This window comes from Globicephala melas, chromosome 5 (assembly GCF_963455315.2).
Source record: "Globicephala melas chromosome 5, mGloMel1.2, whole genome shotgun sequence".
NCBI lineage: Eukaryota > Metazoa > Chordata > Mammalia > Artiodactyla > Delphinidae > Globicephala > Globicephala melas.
Window position 1 is genome coordinate 72,753,796 of NC_083318.1, and position 22,784 is coordinate 72,776,579.

At 40.9% G+C, this 22,784-nt stretch overlaps 1 protein-coding gene across 1 annotated transcript in view; it reads right to left on the reverse strand.

The window, feature by feature from the left end:
- SCFD2 (sec1 family domain containing 2) overlaps nucleotides 1-20,435 on the reverse strand; it is a 393,166-nt gene extending 372,731 nt beyond the window's left edge. Inside the window, exons 1-2 of the mRNA XM_030880530.2 lie at nucleotides 19,473-20,435; nucleotides 4,750-4,918 (exon numbers count right to left, since the gene is read on the reverse strand). Coding sequence (XP_030736390.1) covers nucleotides 4,750-4,918; nucleotides 19,473-20,310 — 1,007 coding nt within the window. The 5' untranslated portion in view covers nucleotides 20,311-20,435. The remainder of the gene's footprint in view (nucleotides 1-4,749; nucleotides 4,919-19,472) is intronic.
- Nucleotides 20,436-22,784: the final 2,349 nt, after the last annotated feature.

The following is a 22,784-nucleotide window of genomic DNA, read 5'->3' on the forward strand; positions in this document are numbered from 1 at the left end:
TACACCATTATCAGGTTACTTAACAATGTGAAAGTTAACAAAAAACTGGCTCATCAGTGTTTAGGGTAAAACCACTGCTGCATTTGTCTCTTACTCCAAGATCTACTCTTTTTATTCCATTGCTCTATGGTCTAAGAAAAAAACATTCCCACCTCCAACATAAAAGTTAACAAGAAAACTGGACTTAAAATATTGCTTTTTTAGGGATTTCCCTGAGGCATCCGGGTAAGGGTGTTTCAGGAACTGAAAAAGTAATAGGCTAGGAGACTGGAGCTGGGGCAGAGAATAGAAACCCAGTTCAACAGAAGGAAAACATAAGAACAGAAAAGATTCTGCCTCCTCTTGGACAAAATATTCCACATAATCCAGGGACCAATAGACAGGAACTAGAAAGCCATGTTATAATGCACTTAGGTTATCAATTTTTCATCTGCATTGGCAGTAACTTTAATTGCTATAATTATAAACAACCTTTTATAAAAATTATTTTAGCAATAAATTTTGATTGTCAAGATTTAAATCCTAGTCGGAGACTTGCTTTTTAAAGATTATTCCATTGCAGACAAGCACCCATCTGTTTTGCATTTCAGTACTAACTTTTTTAGCCTCACACTCATTTCACTAAGAACTTTCTGGGGGTGGTGATAGTAGTGATTATTATTATTTTGACAAAAGTACAGTATACACTAGGACAGCTGTAATTTATTTCAATATCTCTTTGCAAATAAATTAATCAGCACAATTCCCTCAGTCTTCAAAGCAACTGTAAAGAAAGTACCATTTTTTTCTCCCATCTATTGCTGCATGCTTTTATTTGGTTACAATTTTCTCACTACCTATCTCTTTATCATCGGCAACCTGACTTCTGGTCTCACTATTTCACCAAACTTGCTCTCCTTAAAGCTTTCTTCAGATCCTTCTAGAACTCATCACTTCCTCTGACATTTATGACCACACTCTCATACCTGAATGGCACTGAAAGCTCATATTCCATGGCAACATTCGCTCATAGTCTAATGAGAGAAAAAGGCACCCACTAAAAACAAAGACCAGGAGTAGAAAATACATATGAATGAACTTAGTTTCAAGTGCTCAGAAGCAGAGCTGAGTCACAGCAGGTACTCAGTTGAGAAGAATTTTTATTTTAAACTGAAAAGCCTTAGAAGTTATTTAAGCCAATGCCCTCATTTTATAGCTGAAGTACGGAAAATGTGTCAGTTAGGATGACCTTGGTTGCAAGTAGTAGACAAGAGCAAGTCAATCTGACTTAATAAGGAAACATACTCTCCTACATAATACGAGGTCCAGACACCTCACTGTAACCCACTGCTGCTCTTGCCCGTAGCACCCTTGGCCACACCACCTTCAGTGTGTTACCTTCAACTTCTGGTTGCGAGCAACAAGGTCTGTCGCAGTTTCAGGATATACATCAGAGGAGCTGGGGGAGAAGTGTAAGAGGAAAGGGAAAGTGTGTCTCTTCCTTGAATCTCTTCTCAAAAGCAAAGAAACTTGACCAAGAAACCCTAAGAAGACTTTTCTTTTGCCTCCCCATTTCTAAAGCAACCACTGGCAAGGAAAATGGGATTCCAAGACTGCTTTGGTTTAAGCCTTGGACTAAGCTTGGGGTAGAAAGAATGCTGAGGCGTCAAGGTTAAATAAATTGGCCATAATCAAAATATTACTTGTAGGACTTCCCTGGTGGCACAGTGGTTAAGAATCCGCCTGTCAGTGCAGGAGACACGGGTTCGAGCCCTGGCCCGGGACGATCCCACATGCCATGGAGCAACTAAGCCCATGTGCCACAACTACTGAGCCTGTGCTCTAGAGCCCACAAGCTACAACTACTGAGCCCGTGTGCCACAACTACTGAAGCCCGTGCACCTAGAGCCCATGCTCCGCAACAAGAGAAGCCACCACAATGAGAAGCCCGCGCACCGCAAGGAAGAGTAGCCCCCGCTCACCACAACTAGAGAAAGCCCGCGCACAGCAACTAAGACCCAACACAGGGCTTGCCTGGTGGCGCAGTGGTTGAGAGTCCGCCTGCCGATGCAGGGGACGCGGGTTCGTGCCCCGGTCTGGGAAGATCCCACATGCCACAGAGCGGCTGGGCCCGTGAGCCATGGCCGCTAAGCCTGCGCGTCCGGAGCCTGTGCTCCGCAATGGGAGAGGCCACAACAGTGAGAGGTCCGCGTACCGCAAAAAAAAAAAAAAAAAAGATGGATTCAACTCTTCTCTCTTTTGCCACCTTCTCTGGGGAGCTCACATGTTCCTTTTGTAACTATCTTAGGCTTCTGTGGAGGTGGCATAGGGTAACAGTAAGCACTGAGTTTAAAGCCAAACTGCCGGGGTTCAAATATAGGCCCCCATCACTTGTGTGTGTCACGTTACTTAACCTCATTCCTCATCTATAAAAGGGGAGGATAGTAGAACTCACCTCATAGAGATGTTGTGAGCATTAAATAAGTTGCTATACATAAAGTGCTCAGAACCATGCCTGTTACACAGTAAGTTCCTCTTTAAGTGTGTGCTGTTATTATTAAGGGGCATTTACTGTTTCTGCCTTCCCAGTATCCTTTACCCTTTCTTCTGATAAATGTTTCAGTTTCCCTTTGGAGAACCACCCCTCTGCCATGCCATCCGATCCTGACACAACTCTTAGTCAGTATGAACTGCTCCCGACCCCCATTGGGCAAAGGGTGACCACAAGGCCCAAGGTAGGCCAATCTTGCCTTTTCCCCTGGAATCTGACTCATAAGCAGAATGACTCAAGACAGAAAGCAGTTAAAATTCAGTCTCTCTGGTGTCAGTGCCTTGAAGAGCTTTTCCTGAGTTCTTGCCCCCTAGGCCCCTGGAACTGTATAGTCCTTTACAAAATTTGATTAACAGTTCTTCCTTTGATTCTATTAGCTTTCCAATCCCCTTTAATAAATCCCCTTTTTGCTGAAATTAGCCAAAACTGATTTCTGTTGTTTGTGTAACCATTATGTTGAACAAATAGGCCTCCCCAAATTAAATCATGAAGTAACCTTATTTTTCTCTCTCATGTCTCTTTATAGCTATTCATGAGCCTAGCTTCTCTGGCCCCTGCATACACAGCATATAAGTTAAGACAGTGGCTCAGAAATCAAACATTCTGGGCTCAAATTCTAACTCCAAGCCCTGCTAGCTATGTTACTTAATGTCTTTCTGCCTCAGCTTCCTTATCTGTAAAATGGAATAAAGACACCTATCTCATTGGGTTATTTTAAAACTTAAATGACTTCCCAAATGTAAAATGCCTGGAAGTGTGCTTGGCACACAGTAAGTCCCGAAAAATGTTATAGAGCTGATGGCAGTGGTGTCCAGTGAGACGTCCTTTTTCCTCACAATCTATCACATTAGGCCCTGACCATTCTTGTTTCCACACCTATGCTCATGCTAGCCCTCTTTCCTTTTCTAAATCCTTCAAGACATAATTGAATCAAGCACCACCATTTCCACAAAGCCCACCCTGATCTACAAAGACCACGTTAACTTGTTACTTCACTTACAGGAATTATAATCTGTAGTAGACACATGAGTCTTGATTTCATATCATTCTACCGGTTTTTAATTGTACCTGTATCTAAATCATGACTAGAATAAGAAAAGTGTTCCTTGAAGGCAAGAATGACATTTTATATTATTCTATGTCCTTCATATTACTTACTCCAGCGTAAGGCTCATAGTAAGTCCTTAATAATTAACTTTTGAATGGCCCTCTGAGCAGCTAAAAATATTTCCAACCATAATTACTTCTAGGTTTGCATAGCTTCAAGCCCTTAGGCCTATGTTTTAGTATATATGTTGCCAAAATGAGCACAGGGCCTTTGCTTTTATTAAAGTGTGCATAAGCATACAAAAAAGACAGGGTACAGAACTTTCTTTTTTCTTCCCACACTGGCCCATACACACTGGGCATCCAGTAAATGTCATTAACTAACTACAAAAAAGCTGAAAACTTCAGGAGCTGGAAATTCATTCCAAATATGATAGGAAATTCCAAATGTATCTGTTACTGTTAAGATTGGAAACTATAAGGCTGAAAGGCCCTGTTTTGTTTAAAACTTTAAAACTTGGAGATAAGGGAAACGGATACTCACACATTTTTTCTCTTCTAATATTTTTTTTTTCTCAAGAACTGTTGATGAAGGACAAAGTAGAAAAGGTACCTATTGTATCTTTTTATTGTCATGTTTCTGAAGAAATATTCTTTTATTTTTGGAACTCTGCATAACCTAAAGTACCCCATCTTCTTTCTCTGGGTTCTCTAAGCATGTAAAAAAGTATAAGTAGAAATAAAAACATTTCACACTGATGCCCAAGAGTATATCATTTACACATAAAAAGATGGCACTGTTTCAGAGCTATGTGGGCAGTATTTTAGTCATGTGGAAAAGTCAACTGGGAAAGAGAAATTGAGTAAGCCTAGCCTCAACTCCATGTGAAGCTGTCTGTGGGTGCGTAAATTGACTCACTTAGCTGACCCTGGGAACAAGTTTATATTACATCCAAATGACACCTCTATAAAATTCCATACTTTTTGGCTTTCGTTGTTTAATGAATATGGTTATTTCAAAGTTAAGAAAAAATTCTTTTTTCTAAATGCTATCCACTATGAATTTTTCAACCAGACTGATTCTTCTTCGTTTCCTTTCTACAGGAACAATCTACAAGAGAAAGAAAAGGGAAGAGAAAGAAAAGGATGAGAGAAAAAACTACACATCTTACTTGGATTGTGCGAGACAGCCGGGTGCAACCATATTCTGATTCTCCTCCTCGGCCTGGAGTGCAGTGAGCTCCACCATGTTAACCATCACATCATTGGTGTGGCCCGGAAGCTGGGGAAGCACTGAAAGGATCTTCTCCACCAAGTTGTCTCCATGATGTCCAACCGCCCCTGTTTAAGCAGACAAGAAAATATGAACTCACAAAATGGGAGGAAAAGCAGCTAAATTAATGTTCTATAATACCCCTTCTATCAAAAACAGTATCCATTTTTAGCTTCTGTTACACAAATCAATAACATAAACCTAACATTCTGCCCTTAGTAACACTAATCAATCTCACAATTACCTACAAAATGTATGTCTTGTGTGTTGGACTTAATGGTCCCTGAGAGCAGGCACTGTGTCTGCTCTGGTTACTGCTATAATTCCCAGCACCTAGCATAGTGCCTACACATGGTAGGCATCAATAGGTATTTAGTGGATAAATAAATAATAAACATTTGGAAGGTCAGGTAAATGGCGTGATAGGACAATACTATGCTGAAATTTTAGAGCCCAAAGGATTTTCTTTATTTTACTGATGAAGACCTTAAGACCCAGAAAGGCTTAGAGACCTGACCAAGAATAGCAGATCTCCCCTTTGCTAGAAGTTTATCTTCATCATGGCAACCATTTATCTAGTTCACCCTCTACCCACCATGTCTAGCAGGCAACTTGGCAGCTAGCAGGCTCACTAATTATTTGTTAGATGAAGGAAAGAACAAATGAATGAATAGTAACAGTTTGCAGTGATAAAAGCATTTATACAGTGCTTTCTGTGTACCAGGCACTGCTCTAGGTGCTTTACATATATTAATTCTTTTAATAACAAATGAATTAATAAGCTCAAATTAAAATCCAAGACCAATGACACAGTTTAATGCTTTTTCCATGAGACCAAGTTATCTTTCCAAAAGCCATCAATGCTTGGAAGACATGATTCCAACAATGGGTGGGACTGGCCAAATCAACTTGTTTTGATCCCACCCACTTCAAATCAATTACTATTTTACTTCCTAATGTCTATCTCTATTGTTTTTGCCATGTCATATTAATTGCACAGATGAACTAGGTAGAAAAGACTAAACCAGAAATCCAAGGAATCACTGTCAGCACCATCGTCTTCTTCGTCACAACAGCTAATATTTATTGAGAGCTTATGATGTACCAGGTATTAACTTCCATACTGTACATTTATTATCCACTTAATTCTTAGAACAACTCTAATAGGTAGGTATTATTATGCTCATTGACAGAGTAGAAGATTCAGTTTAAGTAACTTGCTCACAATTATATATGTTGTAAATTACAGAGCAAGAACTCAGGAGGCAGAACTCCAAAAACCACGCCATTAAAAAAAAACAACAATCAGGCCCATAAAAATGACTTAAGACAGAACCAGCATGAGTGCTTCTAATGTGGCTTCTGATGCTAAAGAAAAGAGTTCTAATTCTACCAGTAAAATATTCACTTATTAGGCCTGGAAGGAAACATGTCTTATTTATGTTGTCTATAGTTTATGGTTGTCTCCCCAGCACTCACACTACAAGCTACTCATTAAATACTTGCTGAATGAATGCCTAGTGACTATAAGTGGCCCTGAGATCCACAGGGCAGTCAGAAGTCTCTAAGTGAATAATATCTTTAAGCCTGGAAAGAATGGAGATACGACGATTACCCCATAGCATCATTTCTCTCTCCACTAGTAACCTCCTCACTTATTTGAAAACTTCCACTCATCACTACAATAACTCTTCTTTGAACCTGGTGCCCAAATTCTGAGCCCTGCCCCCAAGCTATTCTTATTTTTATTTGCCATTCACAGACACATGGTACAGACAAGTAGTCTATATGTTCTGCCTTTCTTTCCTAACTTCTTTAGCCCCTACAATCTAGCTGCTACTCACTCTTCCTCCCTATGCTAAATGCAGGGGTCTTTGGCAAGTCTCAGTTCATTAAACCTTTGGCAAATTAAAACTGTTGACTAATCCAGTCCTCCTGAAACTCTCCAAATATGAGAAGTCAAGACATGGCATACTTATTTTTCCTTAAGGTTTAATAGCTAATAGTTATTTTTACAGAACCAATGTATCATTTACATCCTTAAAATATTATATACTAACACCCTAAATGTTCAGAAGTAGAGGAGTAGTTTTTTAAAATTATGGCATATTTACTGAAGCAGTTCTCAAATTGTGATTTTTATTTTCTTCTATTTATTTATAGATTCTAAACTTTCTATGGTGAACATATATTCCCGTTGTAATGAAATGAAAAAACATGCTATACACACATATAAATATCCCAAAATTTTACCAAGGGTTATCTTTGAATGGTAGGACTTTGGTTGATGTAAACTCTACCTAAAATTAATTTTTCCCCCGTGTTTTCTGCAAGGAGCACATGAGACTGACCTAAATTAATTAGAAAAATAATTTACACTCTTTCAGAAACTGTTTAAAATATTATATATGAGAATTAACAAAATGCCAAATTTACATGAGCAGGATTACTCAACTTTTTAGGTTTAGTCAAAAAGAATGTGTATTTAACATGTGATAATGAAGGATAAAGCAGGTAGGTATAGGCTTTCAACTCATGTCCTGCTCTTCTCTGAATACAGTTTGTTGCATGTCCAGCTTTAGAGGGTTCAATATACATTTTAAAAATTTAATTAGTGCCAGTTACATGACTCAAACATAGACTAAGCATTTGGGGCCTCTCAATGTCACAGTAACTTCAGATTCTTCCTCTATGAAATGAATAAAATGCCAAGATTTGTATCACACTTAAATTTTCAGAGAGCTTAATTTTTCCGTTATTATAGAAATTTTAAAGTATTATTTAAGACACTGAAGAGTGGAAGTCAAGCTGAACCCAGTTATTTTTCCCTGTCCAACTGTTAATCTAGCCAAGAGCAATGGGATCTAGTCTGGCCAGAGGATGGTTTATTTCCCAATGCCTTCTTTTCTAAAGAGGGTATAGGAACAAGAAATCGGATACATGGGCTCTAGTGGTCCCATCCTCCATTAGCTCCTTGTGTGATCTGAGGCAACTTCCAAAAATGTGGTGCTATTTTACCAAGCTAAAAACTCAGAGTTGGTCCAACCAACACCTAAATATCTTTGAAGCTCAGTATTTGAGATCCTAAATTCAGTCAACTGTTTCAAAGGCTAAACTTTTATAGTTAACAGCACCGGAAAAATAGCAATCCTGTATGACCCTGTGGATCATATGTGAATGTATGTGCCAGTATCATCATCATAAGGCATATAACATCTACACTTGCCTCTACTTATAAGGAATAAAGTGAGAAGCAAGAATTGAGGCATCTTCACAAGAGCTCAGTCATACTGTAGTAGGGCTTAAAGATAAAAACACAAGAGCCTTCTGTACATTTCACAAACAGGATATTTTGGGATTATGCACAGTGTCCCTTTGTGTTGACATAGGGTTACTGGATTCTTGGAATTAGTATATTCAAAAACTCACCTCCTGGGACTTCCCTGGTGGCGCAGTGGTTAAGAATCCGCCTGCCAGTGCAGCGGACGCGGGTTCGAGCCCTGGTCCAGGAAGATCCCACATGCCGTGGAGCAACTAAGCCCGTGAGCCACAACTACTGAGCCTGCGCTCTAGAGCCCATGAGCCACAACTACTGAAGCCCCGCACGCCTAGAGCCTGTGCTCTGCAACAAGAGAAGCCACCGCAATGAGAAGCCCGCACACTGCAACGAAGAGTAGCCCCCGCTTGCTACAACTAGAGAAAGCCACGGGCAGCAACAAAGACCCAACACAGCCAAAAATAAAAATTAATTAATTTTAAAAAAACTACACAATACACAAATCTTAAAAAAAAAAACACCTCACCTCCTTTCTGATTCCCCATGACTCTTTCTTAAGAATATTTGACCATCTTTCATTATTTTGAGATGTTTCAGTATTTGATGACATTTCTGTCTTCTAAGAACAGAATATTTCATTATTGCTCCTGATGTTTCCTTCTATGTAGAAGGACAACAATTAGCATAACATTTCTGAACTTGCCTCACCTCCTTCAATCAATCCCTTTTCCCCTGGGTTGTCAGGTTCTACTCATTCTGCCTAGGATAGGTTCTGCCCTTGGAAAGAGGGAAAAAGACTTTCTCTGGTCCACTCCTGATGCTGAGTGGGTAAACCTTCCAACCCAAGAATTTGGTGTTAGGAATCTCACTTGCCCATAGATGTAAGCCACATTCTTTAAGGTTCACTGTACCCACCATAAAACTGGTATTTTGGCCTCTGCCTGCCAACTCTTTATTCCATATTCAATTTAGAATCTGGATGGTTAAAGGAGTGTTAGTTATTAATTACTCTTTAATACTACCATTTCTAACACTACCTGTGGTTGGCTCATATCAGTCAAATCTAGTACAAAGGGGATGTATTAAGGTAGATAATACATACTGGTCAAAAGGCTGTTTCAGTTTGCCATATACCAGGTAGGACCCTGGGGGGATGGAGGCAGGAGAATAATAAGGCAGTACTTCTATAGGTTTATTCAGTAAGTAGTTTTCACCACACAGTAATTTTAGATAAGAGTCACATAGCATTCATTATACTGCCCTAACTTAAATCTTCTCCTACACTCCCTCCTTCTGTGAATGGATTCTGAAATTGCCCAGGCTAGAATACTTGGCATGTCTTCAAATTCTTCTTAACCTTCTACCATTATATCAGTCACCACTCTATTAATTCTCTCACTTAAATACTCAACTACTCCTTTCTTCATCCTTCCTATTACTGACTTGGTATAAATTCACATCATTTCTTACCTAGATATTTTAATAGTCTCCTGATCAATAGTCTCCTAGCCGCCAGTATTTCTTGCTTTTATCTCAAGGAGCCCACTGCTCCTAGGCTGGGCTCCTCTATGGGTGCATGGGAGGGTTGAATTTTATGAGAAATATTTTAAGTTTATGCTTTTATCTAGATAATCCACAACTTTGACCAGTTGCTCAAAAAAAAAGTTCCTTAATTTCAAAACAGTTAAGAATCACTGGAAAAATAAAAAAAAAAGAATCACTGCACACCACACAGTATAAGTTAGTTGAGCTGACAGCTATCAATGTTATTCCTCTCTACACACTTTAAGAACAAATTAACAAACTGTGCTACATCCATACACCTGAATATTACTCATTAATAAAAAGGAGTGAACTACTGATAGAAGCTACAACATGGATGAATCTAAACCGTATTATGCTAAGTGAAAGAGGCCACTCAAGAGGCTATATACTATATGATTGCATTTATATGACATTCTTGAAAAGATAAAACTCTAGGGACAGGAAATGGTTCCATGGTTGCCAGATATGAGAGTAAGAGGAGAGACTGCCTACAAGGGGTACAAAGGGAATTTTTTGGAGTGATGGCACTCCTCTTATATCTTGATTGTGGTGGGTGGTTACACGACTATATGTTGTTTGACAGAACTACACACTATTTAGGATGAATGTTGCTATATGTAAATTATACTTTAATAAACTTGACTATTAAAAAAAGCAAGCAAAACGATAACAAAAAACCTACCCATCCCCCCTCAGTTCCCACTTTGGAATCAATAAATCCATCCATCACATCATCCACCAGAGAACTCATTCAACAGAAAATCTGTACATGCACTTTGCCTGCCTAAAAACTTATTATGGCTCCTCACCAAGCATGAAATGTAAAGCCTTTATCTTTCCTCATCATCTTTATCACCCTTCCCTCCTGATCTCTTACCTCTCCCTCAGTCATTCATCCCAACCTTAAGCTCTACTAAAAAATTACCTAAAAAGAATTCCCAGAACAACCTATGCTCCTTCTTACATGTTTGCACACATAGGGAGCTTTTAAAAGAATACTGGTTCCAGACTCTGCCCAGACCACTTTTAAAAATCAGACTTTCTGGGGTGGTTCGAATGTGAGAACCACTGGTCTAGAAATGGCCACCCCTTAAGAGAATATTTGTACCTAAACCATATGAAGGCACATATCATTTATACGTGAATTTGCTAAGCTTTGTGCTTCCTCATAGATTATGAGTTCCTCATAGACAAGAGTCTTCTTAACTGTTTGATCTTTATGCGTGCACTTCTCAAACTTAACGGCACATTCAGATCACCTGAGGATCTTGTTAAAATTGTGATTCTTAAGCCTGGGGTGAAGCCTGGGATTCTGCATTTTTAATTAGCTTCCAGTTGGGCTTGAGGCTGCCAGTCCCCAGGACACACTGAATAGGGAGGTTTTATGTCACTATCACCTAGCACAGAGCCTGCATATAAAAGTTGCTCAATAAACATTTATGAAATGAATCGAAATCATCCATGTCATTCTTTACACTACCCTAAGTAACCAAAATTGTAGTGATCTTGCAGGATTATACAGAAAGACTCTTTCACTTACTGCACTTCATTTTTTTTTCTCTAGGTATGACAGAATACAGTTCTTGACAAATGGTTAATTCTAACCAACTCTCACTTACTTTAGTGGCAGATAATAGGTCAGGTAGTAAAATTCTTCTGGGTTACATGTATGGCAAATTACTCTTGTACTTATGTTCTTAGTCTTATACTTAGGGGGAAAACATACATTTAAAAGAATAAAACATTAAATCATTTTAAAGGCATATCATTAATTAATAAAAGTATTAATACACATATTCCCCATTATGTACCAGGCAGTGTTCTAGGAGCTAGACATGTTAACTTATTTTACCCTCTCAGTCTTCTGGTGGGTACTATTATCCTCATTTCACAGATCAGGAAACTGACTTATGACTAGGGAGGGGCAGAGCTAAGGCTACTGTAACTAGCCACTCATGCCTATTACACAACCTAGATAAGTGGTAGCAGTTACCATATATTGAGGATCTACTGCAATCCCCTTACTCTTTACATATATCATCCTGTATAATGTAAATCTGAGCATGTCATATCACAGCTCGAAACCCTCCAACTTTCCCATCATACTTTGGCTTTTACTCTAAGTCTTTACTTTGCCCTACAATGCATTCCTTCTGCCTATCTCTCCAACATTATCTCCTATCACCACCCTCCTTGCTTGCAGGGCAAGCTGAAGGAAGCCATACGAGCCTCCTCAAACATGTCAAGCATATTCCCACCTCAGGTCCTTTGCACTTGCCATTCCCTGGGTCTTATATGTTCAATACCAAGGCTGTCACATGGCCTGCTTCTTCTCTCTTGTCAATCTCTGCTCAAATGTCACATCCTCAGAGAGGTCTTCCCTAGCTATGCTATCTAAAATGGAGACCCGGGCTTCCCTTGTGGCACACTGGTTAAGACTCTGCCTGCCAACGCAGGGGACACAGGTTTGAGCCCTGGTCCGGGAAGATCCCACATGCCGTGGAGCAACTAAGCCTGTGTGCCACAACTACTGAGCCTGAGCTCTAGAGCCTGCGAGCCACAACTACTGAGCCCACGAGCCACAACTACTGAAGCCTGCATGCCTAGAGCCCGTGCTCTGCAACAAGAGAAGTCACCACAATGAGAAGCCTGCGCACCGCAACGAAGAGTAGCCCCAGCTCAACGCAACTAGAGAAAGCCTGCACACAGCAACAAAGACCCAACACAGCCAAAAATAAATAAAATAATTTTTTAAAAGCTTAAAAAATAATAAAATAAAATAAAATGGAAACCCTATCACTTTTTAATCTCTTATCTACTGTTTTAGTTATATAATGGATGGATGGATGGATGGATGGATGATTTCATATGTTTCCAACAGCACTTCAAGGTCACTCTTTTCCCCTGTTTACAAATGAGAAAACCCTAAAAAGGCTCAATGAGAATCAAACAACAAGTAAGTCACTAAGCTAGGACTTGAAGTTATTATACTGGTCTGGCTCTAACACCTGCAATCTAGTCAGAGCCTTAAATGGCTTCTCAATTGTTCCTCATACCTATGCTTATTTTAAACAGTATCCTCTGAACCCTAAAATAAAGATATTAATTGGTTATTTTGCATTTTGTGGAAAATCAGATTGGGGGAGATGGGGGAGGAAAGAATAAGTCACTTCTTTGAATACTAAGGCAGCACCAGAGTCCAACAACTGTGTTTAGTCTTGGAAGGTGCTAGCTTCTAGAGGCCATATCAGCATCATCTCTACTAACCAGGACGATGATAGCCTCACATATGAGAGAGATTATGAGCACAGGCTCTAGAGCAAGCTGCCAAGGTTCAAACCCTGACTCTGCCATTTACAAGCTGTGTGATCTTGGGTAAGTTAGTTAACTCCTATATGTCTCCATTGCCTCATCTGTGAAATGGGGATCATTATAAAAGAATTATTATGAATATTAAAGGAGTTTATATATATAGATTGCTGAGAAAAGTAGTATGCTCTCAAATGTTAGCCACTATTAATAGTCTCAAATTTCAAGACTTTAACAAAATAATATACAATCACACCTTAAAGCAAATATAAATGCACAAGTATACCATAATCCCAGGATTAAGAACCACCCATTGGATTGGGAGTTAACCTTTAACTGACTAAATTTAATTTAAAAGTTTACATGAAACTAAAATTCAGGAGAATTGAACCAAGAAAGGAAATTTATTTCCCAGAGTTACCGCCACCTCCTATCTTTTGATCTTGAACTTGTAGACTATCAACAAAGCTCTCTAGTCGATCTCAAGAGCCAGAAAAGAATGGAAAGAAAACCAGACTCAAACTTTTCGAGATTCATAAATCACGTCTACCTTTTTAATTGTCCCTTGAAACAAATTAGAAGCCAGAACAGTCGGTAGAATGCTGTATTTAAATCCCCTATGCAAACATGCCTGAAGCACTCTGCAGAGACACAAGCTTCTGTGTGGGCTAGACATGGCAGAAGTATGCCAAAATCGTAGCAACAGACACTGGTGGCCATTTACTTCTCAAACAATTGCAACAAACTTTCTCTACTTTTCAGCCCTGAGAGCTTATCAACTGCTTCAAGGGAGCAAGGAACTTGTCTATCTTGTTCACCAATGTTTCCCTAGACCTGGAACAATGCTTGGCACATAGTAGGCACTCAATAAATGTTTACTGAAAAAAAAAACCCAACTATTAGACAAAGCGATATTACTTTCAGCAAAGATGATGACAAAAAGAGAAATTTCTCAAAATTGTAAGCATGATATTAACACTGCCGAATATTTATGAACTATTGGAGGTTATTTTTGGTAGTGTCAGTTTTACATCCAAGAATATATACATAGGCATATAAATCTTCTAATGGTAAATTATCAAAAATGGCATCCAAAATATTTAACAACAAATAACAAATTAATATACTAGGTATATAAATTAACATCTAAATAGAAAACTAAAAATGTATTTCCCTTTGGCCGCTATATTAAAACTGCTGGAGCTTCCCTGGTGGCGCAGTGGTTGAGAGTCCGCCTGCCGATGCAGGGGACACGGGTTCCTACATGCCACGGAGCGGCTGGTCCCGTGAGCCATGGCCGCTGAGCCTGCGCGTCAGAGCCTGTGCTCCGCAACGGGAGAGGCCACAACAGTGAGAGGCCCGCGTACGGAAAAAACTGCTGTCACATAATTTAAATTGCAATTCAAACCATTCAAGTCATTCCGATCATTTCCAATTACCTTTTGACTTTTAGAAACTGTTGGTGTAATCATCTATATGCTACAGCTATCCCTGGCTAAACATTGCCCCACATTCTGTCTAAACCACAATATGATGCAAGAAACCACACCAGTATATGTATAGCTGATTCACTTTGCTGTACAGCAGAAACTAGCATAGCATTTTTAATCAACTGTACTCCACTAAAAATTAAAAAACGAAAAGAAAAGAAACGACGCCAATTTTTTTTTTTTTCCCCCAGAACGCGTACCTCTCACTGCCGCGGCCTCTCCCGTTGCGGGGCACAGGCTCCGGACGCGCAGGCCCAGCGGCCACGGTCCACGGGCCCAGCCGCTCCCCAGCACGTGGGATCCTCCCGGACCGGGGCACGAACCCGCGTCCCCTGCATCGGCAGGCGGACTCTCAACCACCGCGCCACCAGGGAAGCCCCACGCCAAATTCTTGTAACAACAAACCATGAGCTCCCCAGCTCCTTATGCTTGTTGCATCCAGAAAGATCAGTAAAAATATTGAGCATGGTGATCAGGTATGTTCCTGGACGCCAGAGCCTGGATCAAGGTTGGAAAGCACCCGCGCCAAAAACAGTGCCACCAACACCACCTACCCTACCACCCCATCCAATTTTGGGCCACTCTGGAGCAGAGGAGAAGTGCTGCATCTCTACAACCATCACTACCAGCATGAGTTCCCTCTGCTGCCTCAATACCCCTGGGGGTCAGCTGCATCCACACCACAATGCTCCTAAGCCCTATCACTCGCCTCCACCAGGCAACAGTAACAGGTAATTCTCAACAAGTAGAGAATTTCCCTTTACTGGCTAGTACAGAAGTACTTTAGTATTTAAAAAACAGGTTTGACAATACAGCTATGCACCAACTGAAAACCAGCCCTGAGGATTACCAATATGGAATAATAACACTATGTTGAAACATTTTTGAAATAAATGAACCATTAAACTGACCATCTGGAAGATAGTATGGAGGGTTATCCAAAAGGTATCCATTAAAAAAACTTCAATTTATAAGTTATTAGGACATAGTAACAAACTTGCTCCAATCAGTATCTATCCTCCAAAATCTACCCTCCACCAGCCAGATATAATTTAGATCCCTTCTGAAGGAGAGAATGTCATAATTTAAAAATGGGAAGTAGATCATGGACCTTTTCTTGGCTACACTATGCCAAAGCTTACTGGTTTCAGAGGGGACCACAAAACAAACTCGTTCCATGCACCAGTAGAGAGGTAGATAGTTGCGCCCCAGGGACACCCCTTTATGCCACCCACTCTGGCTTCCCTTTATCTCCTATCCCACCAGGCCACTGTTGCTGCCACCCACCACCTCATGCAGGCACCTCTCCCCACTCAGGAGATCTCACCCAACTTGAGCTCCCTCACCCAGGCCTGGTAGCGCTCTCCTCCCTGCATGGACACCTATCTTGCTTAGCCCCACCTAGATGCTTTTCCACTGAATTATTCAGTAAAGTAGGAAGGAAGCAGAGTCCTTATAATTTTAAATGTACTTGGGAAATACCTCAAGGAACTTTTGGGAGGTTCACTCCCATTGCTTTATCATCAGCTTGCATAGTTCTCTTGGCATTCTATTGAAAACAATACTTTCATGGTTCCTCCTAAGCCCTGGACAAAGTAAGTGAATTTTTCTTTCTCTTTACCTGTTGCCTTGAATCTACCCAGAGAGACCTCCCATTTGCTCCCTTTGAACAATGCCCCTTTTAACATTAAATATCCTTTTACATGGTCTCATGTACCTAAAATGTCTTCTCCCACACCAGTTTGCTTAATGAGTACCATCACCAATTTAAAGCACACCCTGGAAGCCCACCTACTGGCAGAAGGATCCTAAACAAGTACAAAGAAAGTGAGCACTTAACTCTGACAATTCAGAAAACAAAAGATGCTGACCTCGGTCACTAATAGAAATATTGGAGCAATCCTGTCACATCTGGCCTACTACTTAATGTTTCTGCTTTTCTTTTTTCCAGTAAAGAACAACTTCAGAGCCTCAATTTTTTATTCTTGAAATGATAAATAATACTTAACTCACCTAATTTGTTGAGAAGATCAAATAAGGTAATGTGGAAGTGATTTTTATCCATTAAATAATCACATAAATATGATTAGTTAATATTATTATTTCCTTTCTCAAATACTACTGTGGTCCCAAATTGTCAAATTTTAGAATATTCAGAAAATGTGTGCCCCGCTGCATTTGTGAATGACTAGTGATGCAACTTAGGAATCTCAGAAGTATTTTCAATCAGAAAAAATAAGTACACTAACCTCAATGAAAGTCTAGCTCTCAGCAACCTTTAATTCACCTGTTCATTCATCCATTCATTCAATAAATATTTACTGAATACCTACTATTTTCAAGGCACTCTTCTGAGTGCTAGTTAATAAACAGTAAACAAAATAGAGCCCCTCCCTTCACGAGCTTCCGTTCAAATGGGAGGAGACAGGCAACTGACAGTCAATTAGCATGTTAGGTAGTGGTAAAGACTATGACAAATAAAGTAGGGTAAGGGGTTAGAGAGTGTCTAAAGAAAGTGGTCAGGGAAGGCGTGTCTGAGGAGGAGACATGTGAGTGGAGATTCGAAGGAAGTGAGCAACAAAACCATGTAGACACCTGAAGGAAGAGCATTCCAAGCTGAGCTGCACAAGAACATCAAAGGCCCTGGGGCTGGGACATACTTCGCATGTTGAGAAATGGTAAGGTGGCCAGCATGCCAGGAGAGCAGTGTGTGTGGGGAGATCAATAAGGGATGAGGTGGGATAGGTACACACAGGCAGATGATGTATAGCCTTGGAAACCGTGCTAAGGAACTTAGATTTGATAGTGGGTGTGATGGGAGGGTTGTGAGCAAGCAAATAACATGTCGCCAGTTTTATGTTTTGATGGGATTACACAAGAAACTGCATGATCTGTATGTCTTCTGTACTTCTTTAATATTTGTATTTTTTTAACTATTTACATCCTCTACTCTGTTGTGACAAATGCTGCTTTCAGACTGAGTAAAATGGATTCTGATAACTGAATATTGGATTTGGTGACATGGAGGCCACCAGTGATCTTGACAAAGGAAGTTCCTGAGGAGAACTGAGGGGCAAACAGCCTAATTGAAGTCAAGGGAAAATTGAAGCAGATGATTGTAGAGACAGCAAGTACAAATTTCTAAGTTTGCTAAAAATGGAGCAAAAGTGAAACTGAGCCTGAGGGGTCAAGAAAGGAGATGTTCCATTCTGTGTGTATTTTGATGGGGAAAACCTAGTAGAAAAGACTTTTTAAAAAAAATGATGATCTAGGAAAGGGGAGGGTATTTGAAAGAAGTAAACCTATGAGAGAAGTGAAAAAGGAAAAGATTTAGTCTGCAAAGGAGGAAAAGTTGGCACTAGATAGTAGCAGGAACAGTACATCTTTTAATATGAAGGAAGGAAAGAAAAATATGTGGGGTACAGAGGTAAAAAGGTTGGTAGACTTAGTGATAAGAAGATACAGTTTTCTGGTGGCTTATATAAAAGCAAGAAAGCTGAGGGGGTGAACATGGGGAGGGAAATCTGGAGGCTTGAAGCGAGAGAAAGTATAAAATACTTGTGCTGAATGGCAACTTTGTCTTCCTAGCGCCCTTATTTTCTAAATCATTCTTGACTACTTCGTATTGTAAGCTTTTAGAGGACAAGAAGCTACACTTACCTTGTTTTTTTCTGTATTTAGAAGAGTCATATACAAGGAAGAGATGCATAATATGTAAAGGAGTAGTTGCTATGATGCTGGATGGCCAGGACATTAAAGTTTGCCTAACTGGAGTCTTGGGGGGGGACACAAAAATATGTGACCTTGATTAATTATGAAACAATATGTCACATTTTGGGCAAAAAGAAATAGAAGCATAAGCAGTATATACCACGCACTCAAAAACTCAACAAGCATATACTCACTCATCAGGTGTTTTTAATCCTCTAAGAGTTCAGGGGTGTTACAATGATTACTTTTATTTAAATCACACTGACAGGCTGAGTACCTGGTTACTTCAGTCACATAATTAAGCTTACATCTCAGTATTACCACTTAGCTTACTTTCTATTTTATGATCTGAAAATGAATCTTATAAGGTTAAAAATTCAAATGCACCTGTTGTGGTTTTTTTAACTTCATTTGACATTTTTTTTTAACCTACTGAAGGGAATGCTTGCCAAAGTCAGTTTCCTGATTATTCTCCCTGAACTTGGGTGTGGCCAGCCTACACTACCACCAGCATTACATCTACCTAATTAGAGAACAATAAAGTTGACCTTTGAAAATAAATGCACGTCAAATATCAGAAAATGTTTTTTCTTCACCTATTTTTAAGGGTAACATTTGTTACTTATGTGTATAAATATTATTACAATTTGGGACTACCCAATCTTCAATAGAATGAGAGCTAAGAATAAATGAACGTTTGAAAATATTTTCACCAGAAAATGAGACTAAATACAATTGTACATATTTTCTACAATTCTGTTTAGCCTCATTTTCTGGTGAAATTTAAGTTCAGCCTCATTTATTAACACTCACGTAAAGAAACTTGAAAGTCAACTAACTGTAATATTTTCGTGTTTTGTGGTACAGGTTACCTCCACTTGTTCATCTGTTAATACTTCTCCAACAACTTAAAGCTTTCTTATGAAGGATTGTTGTGAATACTGATATCTGCACATGTCTAAAAGGTTCCCAGGTGGACAGCTCTCCTCCATGTCAGGATAAGTCTGGTTTTCCAATCTCTGGGCTAGATGCAGTTGTTCTTGTTTAAAAGGGCAGTGCACGCTGAGGATGTATTTACCCAAGATAGCATTTAACAAATTTGCTGATTTGCTTGTCTGTATCCCCCCTCTAGACGATAAACTGGGGGATCAGGGACTGTGTCCATCTAGCTCTTCTTTGACTTCTCAACCTGACACATAGTTAGAGGTCAATAAAATATATGTTGAATCAATGAAAGTCCCAGCACTTTGGAAAGCGGTTATGAAGCCTTCCACAGCAAACGCCACTTACCTGTGAGATCCAGAGTTCTGTCCACAAAGACCACTGATGCCCTGCCTGTGGCGGTCTTCCTCCTGTTCTTGGCGGGAGCAAAATTGGCCAGATCTGCAGCGATGATCCGACTGAGGGAACCTACAGCAAAACACTCCTCCCGTACCCCTAAATGCTCACACAGGGAACTGAGGCCGGACACCAGGCACCTAATCGTCAGCAGCAGCTCAGGGGTTAGGGTAGTGGCATCCACCTCAGCCAGGTTTCCCAGCCTCCTCTTGTCCGATCGGGCACGGTTGAGGATATGCACATCCTGGGGTAATAGTGGGAAAAGGGAAGCAAAAGCTGGAGTCAAGGCAAGGTGGGGAGCAGCACATGCGAGTAACAACGGGACGTGCAGCACCTCAGCCGTGTAGTTCATGTTGCCCATCCACTCACACAGCTTCTCCTCCAGTTGCTCGAACACTGGCTGCTGCCCTTCCAGCTCAGCCGCCGCCGCCGCCGGCACGTGATTAGCCGTGAGGTGGACTGCGTGATTCACAGCCGTGACCACCACACAATACTGGAAGTGACTGCGGCAGATGATGTCCCGTAGGGTCTCCACGGTCCGGCCTTTCAGCAGGCAACTCAACACAAACACCGCTTTGGGCTGCTCGGCTCCGCCACCAACTGCGGCGGGCTCGAACTCCCGCAGGTAACACGCAGAGTTCCCCACCGCCTCCAGCAGCCGTGAGGACCCGCAGCCCCAGTGCAGGCTCTCGGCGCAGGCGGCGTCCAGGTACACCACGGCCCGTTTCACTTTGGCCAGGACCTGCTCCCAGGCTTGCTGGGTGAAGGTCAGCACGCCTGGGGTGCTCATGGTGGGGATTCGCAGACTCAGGGCACCGAGCGCAGGAACTTCTCTCAGAGCTCACAGCTTCCGGGAATTGGGCTCCCGGAGATATTGACAGTCAACACAGTACACGTGGGACGGCCTCCGACTCATCCAGTGTAGGCGCATAGTAATGACGTTACGGAGCGTGATTGGCTAGCGGGGAGACGTCGCGGAAGAATGGTGAGGGCTGGGAATAAACGGGCGGGGCTCGGAGGCTCCCGGGTGCCTCGAAAGTTCGGGGAAGTGGAAAGGAGCTGCCTAAGAAAGAGCTGAGGGGTTTTCTTTTCGTCTCCCTCTCTGCTCGGATTATCTTCGCTGCTCCTTGAGAAATCTCAGGAATGATAAATCCTAATTCTAAATATGATATTTTCCTTGGATCTGAACGCATTTCTTTAAAAGTGATGTGTTGCCCAGCAAAACTAAGAGCAGCCAGAGAAGATAAAAACAACCAACTGCTGTGTGATGTTTCTTAGTTTATACATTACTATCACATACATTATTGGACACAAACCTCTAACAGACAACGGTTTCTCTCACTTTCTCTATCTTCCTTCCCTCATCTCATTGGCACTAAATCTTGATCCACTTCAAAAATCTAGAATCCAGCCCTTTCTCCTCATCTATCCTTCCTCTCACTGCCTTAATCCACTGTCTTCGGTCAACTGAACAATAGCAGTGACCCTCCCCCCCGCCATCATTTCCCAGTTTTCCATCTCTTCTCCCTTCCATTCAGTTTGCTTCCCAGTAAACTAAGCTTGTTCAACCATTTTTCTGCTTAAAATCCTCTCCTGGCCCAGTTGCCTACAGAATACAGCCAGATGCGTTATAATGGCTCCAAAAACCTTCATGATTTCTCTATTTCTCTCCAGCTATCCCAGCTTAGAACATTAAACAGCTGCACAATGAAGTCAACAGATTGAGCCCAAAATGTTTTACAGGTTCAGTTCATTCAATCACTATTTATAAAGCACTTATTAAGTGTAATCACTGAGTTAGGCTCCAAAATACAGTGGTTAATAAGATATATTACCTGATCCATGAAAAATTTACACCTCTGCTAAGTACTTGCCATATCTGGGGTAAGTTTTAACATACCTGTTTTCCTTAACATATCTGTTCTGCTAGATGGTGTGCTAGAAGCTTGGTATCCCCAACACTAGAAAATAACAGGTGTTCAATAAATGTTTGTTGAATAAATGCTCAGTTCATATCAGTATAATAAGTAATATATTCAACCAACTTTTAATGGACATGTACAATATTCCAGACACCGTGTTGGACACTGAGGATATAAATAGAAGTAAGCCACAGTCTTGCCTTCAGAAGAATCTGAAATAAAAGAACCCACACATGTAAAGCAAGCAAATGCAATAAAACATTACAGAAGCAATGTTTTTAATTTTTTGTTTGTTTTGCTGCACCATGCAGCATGCAGGATCTTAGTTCCCCAACCAGGGGTCGAACCCCTGGACCAGAGCCCCCTACATTGGGAGCACAGAGTCTTAACCCCTGGACCTCCAGTGAAGTCCCAGAGCAACGTTTTTATAAAAAAAAAAAAATGTTCAAGAGTTATAAAGTGGGAAAAATAAACTCTGACTAAGTGAAGCAAAAAGGGAAGCGGTCAGAAGAAGTTTCATATAGGACGTAAGTTTTGAGTTGCCTTCAAAGAAAACCAGGTGTTCACCAGGTGTACAGGATGGGGAGGAGCATTCCTGGCAGCAGAGCAAAGAGTGCAGCATGGGGCTTCCCTGGTGGCACAGTGGTTAAGAGTCTGCCTGCCGATGCAGGGGACACGGGTTCGTGCCCTGGTCCGGGAGGATCCCACATGCCACGGAGCAGCTGGGCCCATGAGCCATGGCCGCTGAGCCTGCACGTCCGGAGCCTGTGCTCCACAACGGAAGAGGCCACAACAGTGAGAGGCCTGCGTACCGCAAAAAAAAAAAAAAAAAAGAGTGCAGCATGAACAAAGGTATAGAAGTATGAAACCTTACAGCATGTTCTCTGGAGCTACAAATGGTTTAGTATAGCTTGAATGTACTGTTTGAAGAGAGGCCCATGAAGAAATAGGAGCTAGGAACTAGAAAAGAAGGGGGCAAGTTTCAAAAAGAATAGAGTGGTCAACAGTAGTGAGTGACAGAAAAGGGAAAAGTGAGATGGAATCTGAAAAAAAAAAAAGTTGGCAGAATATGAAATTAGGTTCAAAGAAAGTAACTTGGCCCCTAAAATTCAAGGAGGGAACAGTTCTAGGATATAATGAGATCCATAGTGTGGCCCTAAATGCAGACTGCTGATGTGGATGAATGAAGATTGTTGAATAGTTAGATTCTAGGAGATCAAAAAACAGATGAGCAGAATGTGCAAGTTACTTGTTATGATGCCAAGTGGTAAAGGAACGGAAGACTGTGTACCAGACCCCAACATCATCTGTGAATAAGGGGAAATGAAGAGAGAGAGGCAGA